This window comes from Aulonocara sp. 'chitande type north' Nkhata Bay, linkage group LG20 (assembly GCF_057382095.1).
Source record: "Aulonocara sp. 'chitande type north' Nkhata Bay isolate Kocher_YH1m ecotype deep benthic linkage group LG20, A_spYH_male_GT1.1, whole genome shotgun sequence".
Lineage (NCBI taxonomy): Eukaryota > Metazoa > Chordata > Actinopteri > Cichliformes > Cichlidae > Aulonocara > Aulonocara sp. 'chitande type north' Nkhata Bay.
In genome coordinates, this window is record NC_141363.1 from 20504559 (window position 1) to 20519547 (window position 14989).

Below are 14989 nucleotides of genomic sequence, written 5' to 3' on the forward strand. Positions count from 1 at the left end.
GTGTGTGTGTGTGTTTTATTGTACCATCAGCTTGTCAACTGCACTCTTGGCACTCAGCTGATGAGATGGAGGCAGATCATTGGCTGTGGTACCACTAAAGGAAGCTCTTGAAAGAAAAAAAAGGCGCCTCTAATTTAGCAAAAACTAAACTTTGAACAGCAGCAGAAAATGGATGAATGGATCAATGGAGTCTTCTTATTTAATGTCAGAGTAAGCTAACTGTGATTTCTGCATGCAAGTAATTAAGCATTAAATTGAAGTTCATAAAATGAGGGCATTAAATTGTGTTTGATTGGAGGTGCAGCCCAGGATCAACTTTGTGACGTGAATATTTCAGGTCTCCTGCTCCTGTGGGAAGCTGCCTGCCTAACTGACTGATTGTCTTTATATTCTGCGTCTGTTTGGCTCGTTGGTGGAGGCGACTGTTAGTCGTGGGAGGACAGCAGTTGAGAGAGTGTGCCCAAGCTCGGGTGTATCAGTGTGGGCTTGTGCAGGAAGTGCAGTCATTGCTTTGACACTGTAACCTGCATAAATCAGATTTCTAATCATCATCTATGTGTGTGTGCAGGCACAGGAGTCTGCTTCCAATCAACTTTGTGTGTGTGTGTGTGTGTGTGTGTGTGTGTGTGTGTGTGTGTGTGTGTGTGTGTGTGTGTTGTTAGTTACTGCCCCTGGCTATGAATGCAGGATACCAAACAGAAACAGCGTGTGACGTCTTCTGTGTGTGGATGAAAAATTTGAAAGGAATACCAGATATTTATCAGAAACTATGGTAAATATGAGCAGCTGTACTGCGTAGCGTGTGTGTGTGTGTGTGTGTGTGTGTGTGTGTGTGTGTGTGTGTGTGTGTCCTCTCCCCCGGACTCATGTGGTTTCTCAGGAAAAACAAGCTGCTGCGCAGAGCCAAGGTTTACATGTGAGTGTTGCTGTGTTTATGTGCTGCAGCAGGTTAATATGTGCTGTGCTGCTCTCACTCTAATATAATTCTACAGTGTGACGTGTTGTTGTGGTTGTGCAGGCAGGTTTTTGCAGGATCATCCTACAGTGCAGACTGCTGGGTTGTTTTTATAATGGAGTCCAGTCATGTTTGTGGTATTTTATGCATTTAACCTCCTAAGACCCGAACTCTTCCACAGTTTTTCTTTGATATTTGGGCTGATTGGGACCTGATGAATGTAAAAACAAAGAATTACCAGATTTTTGTTTTTACCTTACCTTTGTTTTTAAGAAAAATAAGAGCCACAAATGAGGATATTAGTTTACAATTTTGATAGAACAGTAGCAGCATAATGTCCTCGTTAGTGGATATCAGGCCCATGTAGAGCAAAATTGAGTATTTTGGTCTAAATAACCCAAAATGTGATGTCCACATATGTGGACTGCAGGTCCTAGGAGGTTAAAAGAGAAAGTAGAGCGCTCTAAGCTGTGTGTAAGAGATCGATGTTCTCCATTTGTCCATAAAGTCCCGCTGTGACGCCTCAGCTTCAGTGTTTTGGCCGTTACCGTGTTGGGTTTTAGAGGCGGCGTGCAGTGAGCAGCATCCATAAACAGCATCCACAGACTGGGTGCATCCCACATGCACACCAATCTGTTAATTAGTGCTAAGAAACACACGAATGTGATGCTAGAAATTCACCCACAGCTTGGACAGTCTTTATCAAGGAAGCCATACTACTTGTCAGATAATTCAAAATGCACCAACATCACAAACACAGCTGAGAGTTTATCACAGACACTTTCAGCCAATAGGATGCTTCACTCTTCTGTCTTTTACATTATGCATATGTAACTTCACGTCCTGGATCTCATACTCGGAGAAATCTATGAAATTCTCTGCGATAGCTTTTTTTCTGCAAGTCAAGCTGAACAACACTGAGGAAAAAACACTGCAGTATTTTTATTTATTCATTTTTTAGTGTCTTAATACTGAGCGGCTCACATCCACCAGTATCAGGGCCATCTTCTATAGATATACAGCTCAGAGCCCCCCACCACCCACCTCCACGTCTGTACAGCAGGATTTACCACAAGCCTGCAAACAGCCTCCGTGCACGACTCGCAGAGCCAGGCTGCAGTCAATTATGTTGGAGTCTTTCATGTAATCTGTGCTGTTTGCTGCGCAGGAGGAGACGATGCAAAGACATAATGTTAGATAACAACATTATCTGGGGAGTCCCTGGGGGGAGGGGTGGGAGTAAGTAGTTCTAGGAAGTATTCATAATCACAATATCGGCAAAATCCTAAATGCTCCATAACGAATAAAGTTCCAGCTCACCCCTAAATTCAGATTTATGTGTCTTATGTCCGGTGCTTTTATTCATCTTGATGTCCAACCTTGCTCTGAGCAGTTTCATGCAGGAAATGTTTGTTTTCCAGCGGCGACATTCCCCAACCAGAAGGAGCGTGCCGCTAATAAACCCTCCAGCTCTGAAGCGTGGGAGAGTCATCGGGATTTACATCCTGTCACTGTCGCAGGCGTCAGCCGCTGGTTGTGGATGGAGGCATCCTCCTGTAGTGGCACAGCTGGTGGCGTAGTTCGATAGAAGGAAAATTGTGTAACCGGGTCGTGTTGCTAAGCAAATGCATTTTGGGGAGGCGGCTTTGAACACACGCACAAGATGAGAGCCGTTAACTTCATTGTTTTTAAGAGAATGCAGACAAACACAACAGAACAAGGAAAACCCTACCAAGACATGAATGTTTGAAACTATTTAAAGCAGATGGTTTCCTTCTGATTTCTGCAGTTGTCATTAAAGATGTTAAATGCAAAAACATCCAGTTCAAATATTTCATTTCTTCACAGAGACACGTTCCAGACCTGTGAATTGCAAACCAGTTTTTCCCAGTTAAGAGTTGGAAGGAGAAATTTCCAGAGATAGAAGTTTGCAAAGCAGAATCTGGCGCAGATGTGATGGTTTCTAATGTCAGGGTCACCTGAAGTTTACTGTCTGACCTCAGTGAAGTGTAGCAGCCTGCCAAAAGAGGCGCGGGGCTCAGCGCACAGCTGGGATATAAATCAAACACACCTCTCCTCACCTACATCTGGCTCATCCTCGGCTGGCTGAGGAGAGCAGAGGAACACCTGCTTATTGGTTGGAGAGCTAATGGGTCAACTTCAGATTTCCTTGTTAAAGTTTGACATGTTTAATTACAAAGTTGCAGAAGAGCAGAAGTATTTTTCTGCCCTTATCTCTAATAAACTTATCAGCAGTTATAGGTGATAACGTTGCAGGTATAAGGTCTCACATCACTCCCCCTGACTGTGATCTTCCTGTTCCCCAAATATTTTGCTGATTTTGACCCCTTTGAGACTTTTTCTGAAGTGATCGGTCATCTGAAGCCTGCTGTGTGCTCCCTAGATGTCCCATCTGTACAACGAGGTCTTGGACGCTGTCAGGGACTGCTGAGTTTTAAACATGCCATCATTCTGCCGTCTGTCAAAGAAGCTTTAGGCCGATCCCTAAGCTGCCCTTTCTGTCTAAGATACTGGAGAAAGTTGTTTTCCACCATCTCCAGGCCCCAATGGAAATAAATACCTGACACGAATATCAGACTGAAATAGTTCAGTCCATTTTCGCAGCACAAAATCAGCACTTTGAAAGGTTTTTGATGATCTTTTAGTAATTGGAGATTCAACCATTTTCATGCTTTCAGCTGCTGCATTCGATACAGTGCATCGTGTTTCCTGGTCTGTGCACCGCAGAGATGTGTGTTAGAGATGTGTGTGTTTCACAGGCAGAGGTTTTTCTGTCACGTTGGTGGGTTTTCATCATCACCTGCTCCACTCTCATGACCTCCATTCTTGGTCCTGTACTCTTTTCACTTTCTATGCTCCTGATTTCAATTTTCCAAAAATATGGAATTGAATTTCCTTGTTATGCATCTGACTCACAAATCTGTCTGCGTACCACGGCTCCTCTGACAGCTTTGCTGGACTCGCTGCCATGAAATCATGGATGGCGCTAAACTCGTTGAACCTGAACAAGTGAAAAACTAAAGTGAGACTGTTCAGACCTCTGTAAATCACTCAGTTCTGCTTTCTCATCTGCAACTCCTGACGGTGCACCAGTTTCCTGTTTTGGGGGGGGTGGGGGCATGTAAATGAGAATGAACAGCTTGTAGAACTGGGGGAGACGTATATAGATGAGAACCGGAAACAGCGTGTTTGGCAGCGTGGTCCTGCTCCTGAAATTCGATACTTTATTTCCAATTGTTGGTTTTTAAGTCTTTAAATGCCTTCTTACCTTTCTGACCTTTTAACAATGCATGTTCCCAAAAGATCACTGAGGTCAGCTGAGCAGACACTTCTAGTTTCACAGATGAAAACATGCCCTTAAACTTCAGAACAGTCTGGGCAATTAAAACTCGCATCTTTAAATCTTGACATTTCATTTTTCTTTCATTTATTTATGTTCTGTTATGCAGCACTTTGGTCAACACTTGTTCTTAAAAGTGCTCATAAATAAACTGACTTGAGTTATTCGGTCATATCCAAACATGTGGCTTTGTGCATGAAGGGATGCAGATACGTGCCAGGAGCTTCGGTGAATGTCCACAAACGTCAGAATGGGAAAAATGAGGCGTCAGGATCTCTGAGTACTGCCTGAGCGTCACTCTTTATAAGAGTGTTGAGCAGAAAAGCATCTCTGCACATCTCTTAGCCCTGCACAGGTCGAAGCAGATATATGATGCAAAGGCTCACCTGAGCTAAACAAATCAGTGCGGCCTGATGAGGCTGCACGCCTGTTGTTGACAGCTCAGGATTCGCTGTCTGCGGCGTGAATCAGTGGACCCACCTGCCTTGTGCATATAGTCAGGACTAGTAGTGGTGTGATGCTTGGTGTTTTTTCTTGCTGCACTTTTGGCTTGTTAATACGAATCAGTCACGTTTTCCTTGCCACACACTGGCCTCAGTATTTCAGCTGCAGACACACTTTAATAACTATGGACGCTACTTTGAGTCAGATGCACAAAGTAAAAGCTGCCTCAAGTTGCTTCGGTGGACTTCAGTGGCAGGCTAGTCACCGTTTGCGTGGGGACCGTCGCTGACATAAACCCAGTGTCAAAAATTGCAGTTCCTCTAACGTCCACTTGAATCTGGCTTCAAACATGAGACTCGGACGTTAAAAACACAGCAGAAATAAACACGTTACAGCCTGATACACTGCAACATGTTGTGGTGTCTATAGCTAATTTCTGTCTTTATAACAACTTTCAGCTCCGCTAATTTGAGCCACTTAATTAGACTCTGTTCTGACAAATAATATGGCTTCAAAATGACTTGTTGTGAGGTAATTGCATGCTTATCTAGATGTTATTTAGCAGGTGTCTGTGTCTTTGCAATGCATCGATGCATCTAACCAGGCTTGCTGGTGTTCTCCCTTTTCTCCACTCTACCCTTCATCCAAAGACTGTCGCCTCTGTTTTCAGTAAAATCAGGATGAAAACAGCCATCAAGCTAAAGCGGAGTTTGCAAAATGAGATTTCAGAAACCAGTGGGTGACTCCACTGTGACCACGAGTTTCACACAGTCTGTGATCTGAACCCGTCAAACAGTCCTGAAGAGAGGACTGATTTGAACGTCCTCACTTTGAAAGAAATGTCCTTTTCCCAAGGTCTTAAACTCACTTCGGTCCTCATAAAGCTAGCTGTGCAAACACACAGACACACACATTGTCTCCCACACACTCACGCTGTGCTTCTCGCAAACACGCACTGCACACCCACATTCACATATACTGTACACCCACACACACACACATATACACACACACTCACACTGCTGTTGCCATGAGTCACCCTCATGTGACTCTGTGTGTGTGTGCGTGTGTGTGTGTGTGTGTGTGTGTGTGTGTGTGTGTGTGTGTGTGTGTGTTTGCTAGCTTGGCACTGCCCACGTTAGCTTCTGTGCCAGCTTCACGGGTGTCTTAGATTAACACTGAAGAGCCTCTTTGATGATGAAACACACGCCCGTCGCATAGATTGCTCCTCTTTTCTCTTCTCTCTTCGTCTCCTTTATTTATCAATAAGTTGATTGATTTTCTGTGTCGCAGCGTTTCTCTTAGCAGTAATCTGCATCAGTCTGTCCGAGATGTCTCTGTTGAGGCATTAAACACAGTGAACTGCTAGGTGACCACAGTATGATGGTCTAATACATTTTGTCCAGTTTCATCTGGATTAACCCAGTTCATGACAGGTAGTTCAGGAAACGTGGTTTTGTTTTGTCCCTTTTTCTGTTTATTCTGCTTTGATCCAATTGTTCCACGTTGTTTTTGTTTGGCCAGTTAAAAGTGATTTCAATGTGAGTGTGCAGCTAAATCCATAAAACATGAAAGAGAATCCCAATCAGTCATTTGGAGTCAGTGGGGAGAAAGAACTCCCTCTGAATGGGAGTAGGCCGAAAGACAGAAAAGAAGAGTGTTTTATTTGGTTTTACTCTGGATTAAGTCTTTTCCCTAACTTTCCATGTGTTGGTCTGAACATCCCATTTGGTTTGATTTGGTCCACTTCATCTGAATCTGTGATTTGTTCAGACTGGGTTGTTCCACTTAGGCCAGATTAGCACCAGCTGCTCTTTTATTCCACTTTTCCGGTTTTAGTCCATTTTATTCTGGGTTAAGCCAAATTCCTATTGGCTTTGTTTAACTGGTGCGACTCATTCCTTTTGTTTGCTTTAGTTCTGTTTAGTCTGGAGCCTGTCAGCTGGATAAGTGGAAGAAGATGGACGGATGGATGGACGGACGGATGGACGGACGAATGGATGGATGGATGGATGAATGGATAGATGGATGGATGGACGAATGGATGAATGGATGGATGGATGGATGGACGGATGGATGGATGGATGGATGAACAGATGGATGGATGGATGGATGGATGGATGGATGGATGAATGGATGGATGGATAGATGGATGGATGGATGGATGGATGAATGGATGGACGGATGGATGGATGGATGAATGGATGGACGGATGGATGGATGGATGGATGGATGGATGGATGGATGGACGGATGGATGAATGGATGGACGGATGGATGGATGGATGGATGGATGAACGGATGGATGGATGGATGGTTTTGCTGGGTTTCTTCAAGCTTAGACCCAGTTAGGTGCAGTTGAACTTTTGTTCCACTGTGTTTGGGTTGTAACTGTGATTAGGCCATTTAATAAATGTCAGTAACATTCTTTTGTGGTTTGTTTTATTGGAGTTTGCTACAGTTTTGGTCTTTTTCATTCAGTTTGTATTTATCTGACTTAGTCTTGCTGATCCAGCTGATTGACTCTGTTCAAAGGGTTTAATTTGACCCTTTTGATGTGTTTAGTTTGTTTTTATGTAAGGTCCAGTTTTGTGGTTTGATTTTTGGAGGTGGATATTCTGGACAGAGGGATGATGAGGATGAAGCTGCCGGGCGGGAGGAAAACAGGAAGATCTGAGAGAAGATTCATGGATATAGTGAAAAAGGACCTGCAGAGTGTTGGTGTGATGGAGTGAGATGGAGGCAGAGATTTATCTGATTATGGTCGATTTGAACAAACTCGTTCCAGTTCATTGCAGTCAGGATTAGGCCAGTTTGCTCTGGTTTGGTCCAGTTTGTCAGGTTTGACACTCTGGTAAAGTGTGGTTTGTTCTGTCAGTTTGTCCGGTTTAGTCAGTGTGCAGCTATTTTATCTGAATCTATTCATCTTTCTCTTTTCCCTTTCTTCCAGTTTGCTCTTTAACCTCCTTTCCTTCCTTTCCCTTCTCTTCCTCCCCACCTCACCATCTGTCCAACAGATTTCCTTTCTTCTTTTCCTTTTCTTTAAGTCCATTCTTCCGCCTTCTTGCCGTCCTGATTCTGTTCTCAGTTGTTTGGATCAAGTTTCCTCCTCCTTCTCTGTATCCCACAGCTTCTCTCCCACCTTCTGTTTCATTATTTCAGCGTGATTTCACCTGAAATCAGCAGCATCTGCAGATGGATAACCCGTCCTCTCGTTCTCCTCGTGTTTTTGTCTCTTTCCTCGCAGTGTGGAGGGCGACTCTCAGTGTCCAGAGGCACTCACCTTTTCTGATTCATCCTTTGGCCATCCACCTCCCTTCCATCGCTATAGCAACAGCCCCCTCTCCAGCCCCTGTGACCCCTACGGCTCTCCCTCCTCCGGTGGGCCCCTGGGAGCCTCCCACACACATACACAGGTACCGACCCTAAAACACATGCACCGTCTATCTGCAGCTACTAAAGGTGTCTGAAGTTTATTCTGAAGCTTATGAAAGGAGGTGTCGCCTTCAGCCACATTTGTAAAAATCCTAATCCCCTCTGTGAAGAGCTCGGTGGCCCCGTTCTGCTGTAGTGGGACATTTAAGGTGGAAGGGCTCGCTTCAAATGAACACAAAGTTGATCTAAACCAGCAAACATGGTTGAAACAGCAGCGATATCTCGTGGGTCACCGGGGCAGGGGAACAGATGTTGATGCTGTATGACAGAGGTCCAGAGCTCAAACCGTGGATCAAATTATTCCAACGAATAAATTACACACATTGATCTCTTTTTTAATCCAACGTTCGGCTGAGAGATAATTAAACTAAACCCTTTACTTTTTTTTGTTGACCAAATTAACAGTCTGACAGTAAAACCTGTATCAGTGGATTATGTGTACTGTCTCCCTGAAGTTACCCTGAATAAATAAAAGCAGAAGTAAATCAAATCTGATTACATGTCTTCTCATCATGTCCTCTTCCAGGGCAGCTCACCCATCTCGCCCCCCAGCCCAGCGAGCCTCGCCTGGGCTCAGCGCAGCCGACACCAGCCAGCCAGCCTGGCGCTCCGCAAGCAAGAGGAGGAGGAGAGCAAACGCTGCAAGGCTCTATCTGACAGCTATGAGCTCTCTACAGACCTCCAGGACAAGAAGGTACAATGCCACAACAAGTCGGCCTCATAAGTAACACCTCTAAAAACACCACTGGAGCGGTTCCTGTGAGAGGTTTTCCATGTAATCGCCTCCATTACAAAGCAGCCTTTTCAATCACCCGCAGGGTAGAGGACACATCAGGACACCTTTATTTTCTGCCCTTCCTTTTATCCGTAATGCACACAGAGGCAGAGACACAGCAACGTGGAGCATGGACCAATAAGGAGGTTTACATAGGGAAGAGAAAAATTAGTGAAATAATATGTATTTACTTTCAAATGAAGCAAAAGTAAAGGTATATAGTTAGAAATGTTAGCAGCTAAGGAGCAGAGCTGCCTTTGGAGGCACGAGGCGTCATTTAACAAACCTCCTTATTGGTCCGTGCTCCTTTTGTTTCCACTGCAGTTTAGGAACCGTCAGATGTGCCGAGCGGTGTAATAATTTTCGGTTTACTCACTAAAAACACAAAACTACACACATCGTAACACGCAACATCACAAAGGTTCGCTGAAAGTTTCTGCTGTTTTGTTTCCTGTTTCCTGTAAATGCAAAGATCGTTTCTGCTCTTCCCTCTCTGTTTGGTTGCGTGATCGTACGGCCTGATAGGTGGAGATGCTTGAGAGGAAGTACGGGGGCCCGTTCGTGTCCCGGCGGGCAGCGAAGACGATCCAGACGGCGTTCAGGCAGTATCGCATGAACAAGAACTTTGAGAGGCTTCGCAGCTCCGCCTCAGAGAGCAGGATGACCCGCCGCATCATCCTGTCCAACATGAGGATGCAGGTACACACACTCTCACACACACTTGTAAAAAAGCACATAATGAAACACACCAGGTTCTGCTCGGTTTGTTCTAATGATGCGTTGTTTCTTCGGTGGCTGCAGTACTCATTTGATGAGCGTCAACCACAGGGTCAGGGACCGCCAGGTCAGCAGGGCTCAGAGGACGCCGGAGATGTGGACGACTCCTTCTCTAAGCAGGTAGAGATGTTTGAGCATCTTCAACAGTCATGAAAAATGTTTAAAGAACACGGTCTGAAGTACACATGTGCAAAACGTGCACAGCATTATTACAATAAAGGAATATAATTATAATTCATTCATAAAAGAGTTTGTTGATACATAGTAATTATTATTCCTCAGGCAAAAAAGGATGTGGGGGTATTGTTATTACCCCACCAAGCTGCAAGGATGGGTGGATGGATGGGCGGGGGCTGCGTGGACAGAGCGGGGGGGGCTGCAACGTAAAACGAGGCAACTTAGAATCTTCAAATTGATGCCATAGGTGTAGCTACTAAAACTCTTAGACGAGTTCAGATCTAAGTAACCTTGGCCTACCTGAGTTCAGAGGTCAAATCTTCTGAAAATCTTGTGAATGAAATAACTTGACAACGAGGTGACGTAGGATTTTGAAATTGATGCCATAGGTGTGTCTGCTTGGTGAAGTTTATCGAGTAAAACACCTTCATGAACCTAAAGAAGTCCAGTTGCTTCTTTTTAAGTCCTCAAAAGGTCTGAGTTATAGCTCAGGACCATCCGACCTTTTAAAAGTAATATGTAAAGTTTCAAAAGTAATCTCAGACTTGCTGCTGATCAATAAAAATAAACTCATTTTGTCATAATCTGTACATTTTTTAGTTCACACATAATACTATCTAGATTATTAAAGTCTTTGAGTCTTTGAGATTCTCCAAAGCTGAAACAAAACTGCTCAGTTTGGTTTATAAAGCTACTAAATCAGAGGTTGCCAGTAAATACAATAGGAATCTGGGGGAAGCTTTATTTTCAGCAGTTAACCTCTAGAAGTGTTTGAATATTCTGAGTTTAAAAGGGAGAAAATCTCTGCTAAATGCTGGATGGTCTTAAAAGAGTCGTGATTATTGGAAAATGAATTGGCCCAGACAAGGATCCCTGTGGAGCCCCACAAACAAGCTTTCAACTACAGGACTGTTAGCAGCTGCTGTCCCAGCTGTCAGGGCAGCAATTAACACTGAAACAGTCACTGAAGTGCAGGTTTGGAAGTAAATGTTCATTGATTGGGGCCAATGGATGCTGAGGAATCTCCGTCCTCTGAGACAGGAGATGTGTTTCAAAGTTTTAGAAAATGCTAATAGGCGGACCTTAACATATTTGTATGCGTAGATGTTTCAAATTAAAAGCCCGCAGGATTGTGCAGGAACTGTTACCTTGAGCCTAAAACCGAACAAATAAATATCCGCGTAGGCGAGGCACTCAGTGTGAGGATTGGTGGAGTCATTCTTTTCCTGATAAGCAGAAAAGTAATCGTTTTAATCCTTTCCTAACCAGAAACGATTTTCTGTTTTTGCCCCTTTCCTGACTCATCTTCCATTTTTGTGCCTCCGAGTACTCACGTCATTTGCAAACATGATTTTATCCTTTTTTATGCAAATGACACACACAGATGTATATTATATTAAAAACTAACAAAGAAGTCAGCCTAACTCAGATGATATCTTGTATATCTGTTATAAAGTGCTGGATGTCCCAGAGTTTCCTGAAGCTAAATGAAAATGAATCAGAAGTGATTAGAGCGGATCCCCGGGAGTCTCTTCCCATCCTGCGGCAGATTCTTGGCCGTCTCTCAGCAAAGGTCAAACAAACAGAAAGAAACATGAGTGCAGATTTCCACAGCCGTCTTTCTCCTGACAGGAGTTGTGCAGCGATTTTCTTCTTCTGACCTTCTCATCGTCAGCTCGGGATATTTTTTCTCTGTATTTTCTGTGTCGTGACGTTACGTTCGTGCACTGCAGGTTAAGTCCTTGGCAGACTCCATGGACGACTCCCTCACCTGCCAGTCCGGCCGTGAAGACTCACAGGAAGCGGGAGGAGATGGAGAGGAGGACGATGACGAGGACGAAGAGGAGGGCGATGAGGAGGAAGAAGAGGAGGAGGAAGAAGGGGAAGAGGACGAGGAGGAAGACGAGGAGGAAGACTACAGACAGTGTGCGTGGCGCAACAGCACGACATCTTCCCGACGTGCTGCGGGCCGGACGGGGGGAGGAGGGGGGAGGGCGGGGGCAGGAGGAGGTGCCTCCATGCATGAGGACAGCACCGCTACCTCCTTCAGTGATGTCACCCTGTACATGGATGAAGGCTGCCTCCCCTCCTCGCCGCTGTCCCGTCCCGCCTCCAGCTCTGATACAGAGTACTGGGGAGGAGGGGGAGGAGGAAGTGCAGGGGGGAGAGAAGACAGCAGGGAGACGGAGGGAGGCAGCAACACGAGCCGGAGGAGCAGCACCCCCTGCACAGAGTGTCGGGGCGAGTACAGAGGCAGGGGTGGAGGAGGAGGACATCTCCCCGTCCTGACCATCGAACCGCCCAGCGACAGCTCAGTGGACATGAGCGACAGGTCAGCTTAAACGTCTCGTTTCACTTTCTGGATGAACTCGTTCAGAATCTGCATGAAAACAGACGCAGACGCGAGCGTCCTCACCAGGGGGCGCTGTAGGACAAGGCCGCATGCACGGTCAAAACACAAAATTCCTGCAAGACGTTTGAAATTAGTCAATACTTCACATGAACACATGAAGTCCATATTTAAAAGATGAGCTTCCAGCTCGTCACTGTTGACCCTTAGAAACACTGCAGGAACTTTCATGAATGATTCAGTGTAGAGCTGGGCGATATGAGATTGTTTATCACGATATGTTTTTTTCATTTCAGGCGATAACGATTTATATCACGATATAAGCCAAATAACTATATTTGTAAGATTTAAATGTGCCGTTGCTCACAAGTAAAATGTGAAATAATCAGCAGCTTGTTTTGATTTAAATATTTATTTCCCATAATAAGTTCAACAGGGTAGATGTACTTAAGGAACATGAGACTTTTTCAGATAAATAAAGGCAAATATTGCAAACTACACAAAAGGCAATTATTAATTCTAAAAATAAAATAAATCATCTGTTTTCTCTTCGGTCACGCTCTCGGTTGATTTTTCTCTGGTCGGAACACTCATTTCCTCCGTTACCCGGGCGGCACGGCGGCTGGCGGCTTCCCAAACAAATACACATGTGCGGCTTGGCACTTGTGCTGTACGTAACAAGTCACATGACGTGACGCTGCAGCTGGGATTGGTTCGGCTCTGCGCTACTTAATTTGGATTGGCTGTTCTTTTTTATGTTTTTTAAGAGAACAAGAGCGGTGAGGCCTATCGCAATAGTTTAATTTTTCTATCGAGAAAAAGTTATTTCGCAATACATATCGTTCTCGTTCTATCGCCCAGCTCTACTTCACCGTCAAGCCTGGAAGCTACGTTCACCTTTTAAAGGAGGTCTAAATGAAAGTGAGACTTTATTAAAGTGCCTGAACCCTGCTGTGTTTCTAATGTAGTGATTTTACTCATATGTTTATAGGCTCAACCTCTAGTTTTACTTTATATAACAGCCTGTATTTTTCCATTCCACATCCTTACAATCCTCCGTCAGTATGATTACCGCTTTGCTCCATTAGAATCAGGTGACTAGAAGATGTGCAGTCATAATTCATTGTATCGTTCCCATCTTCAGGTCAGAGCGAGGGTCTATCGGACGCCTGGTGTACGAACAGGAGCCGTCAGGAGTCGAGCGGGGAGGAAGTGGGGAGAGGGATAGGAGGGGGGGAGGAGTGGAAGGTGAAAGCGGAGAAGATGAGCGAGGAGGAGGAGGCGGAGGAAGCAGCGAAGCCGAATCTCCGCAGGGAACCATCAAACACAAACCCAACGGCCGCTCGGTCGCCACGGCGCAGGGACAGACTCGCAGCCCCTCCAACGTCCCCCTGCCGATGCCTTCGGCCCGCACCCTGCCCTCGCACCCGCTCCCTCACCCACTCCAGCACCCCCACCCTCACCCTTCACCCATCCCCCACCTCCCCACCATCCTCGACCACCACCCTCAGTACACCCAGCATCACATGATGCACATGCACCACGGACACGGCGGCAGCCCTTACATGCAGCACGCTCACCACTTCGCCCAGCACCACTACCACCACCTGCACCATCAACACCACCACCTCCCTCACGCTTACCCCGAACCCCCTTCTTCCCCGCTGCCATCTCCCGTACCGCCCCTCACACCTCTCTCCCCCCTGCCACCGCTGACGCCCTCGCCGCTGTCCTCGTCCTCCTCTGCGCTCCAAAGCATGGAGGCGCAGCAGCACCACGCTCACCACCCCCACCTCCACCACCACCACCTGCTCTGCTCTGATGGAGACAACGAGAGCGTCAACTCCACCACCACCAACTCCAACGATGACACAACGGTCAACAACTGCAGCTCCGGCTCCTCGTCCCGCGACAGCCTCCGGGAGCCAATCGGAGGAGCTGCGCTGGGAAAGCAGACCTATCAAAGGGAGAGCCGTCATAGCTGGGACTCACCTGCGTTCAACAACGACGTGGTGCAGCGGCGGCAGTACCGCATTGGACTCAACTTATTCAACAAGTAAGAACGTCTGCAAACATAATCCAGAAGACTCAGAGCAATAATCGGCCTCCTGTGAGTTCAAAGAATCCAGGCATAAGTCAGATCAGTAACACCTGATGTCAGACACAAAAGTACAACATGGAGGAAACTGTCTGCTCATACTGCAGCAAACAGAACAACATATGTAACCCAGCCCCAGTGTGCAATCAGGGCTGCTTAGTGTCAGACCATCTCTTCTTCGTCTGACAACAGTTCAGAGCCTTCTTGGTTGTGTCCTTATTTCTGAGCAGGGGGGTGGAGAGATAAGCACCCACACTGTTAGCAGCAGTGTCATTCAATTTAATTTTATTTCTACAGCTCCAAATCACAATAACAGTCGCCTCAAGGCGCTTTATATTGTACAGTAGATCCTACAATAATACATACAGAGAAAAACCCAACAATCATATGACCCCCTATGAGCAAGCACTTTGGCGACAGTGGGAAGGAAAAACTCCCTTTTAACAGGAAGAAACCTCCAGCAGAACCAGGCTCAGGGAGGGGCGGGGCCATCTGCTGGGATTGGTTGGGGTGAGAGAAGGAGGACAGGATAAAGACATGCTGTGGAAGAGAGACAGAGATTAATAACAGATATGATTCAATGCAGAGAGGTCTGTTAACACATAGTGAGCTTGGAAC

General features: G+C 45.7%; 1 protein-coding gene across 4 annotated transcripts in view; it reads left to right on the plus strand.

Annotated features, from left to right (window-relative positions):
- Positions 1 to 14989, plus strand: part of LOC147305505 (IQ motif and SEC7 domain-containing protein 1-like) — a 183376-nt gene that overhangs the window by 140962 nt on the left and 27425 nt on the right. For 3 of the 4 annotated variants that reach the window (XM_086276537.1, XM_086276538.1, XM_086276540.1), the window contains 5 exons: positions 8007 to 8175; positions 8721 to 8888; positions 9495 to 9866; positions 11657 to 12255; positions 13418 to 14329. In XM_086276537.1, coding sequence (XP_086132663.1) covers positions 8007 to 8175; positions 8721 to 8888; positions 9495 to 9866; positions 11657 to 12255; positions 13418 to 14329 — 2220 coding nt within the window. The remainder of the gene's footprint in view (positions 1 to 8006; positions 8176 to 8720; positions 8889 to 9494; positions 9867 to 11656; positions 12256 to 13417; positions 14330 to 14989) is intronic. The other variant, XM_086276539.1, reaches the window with a different exon arrangement.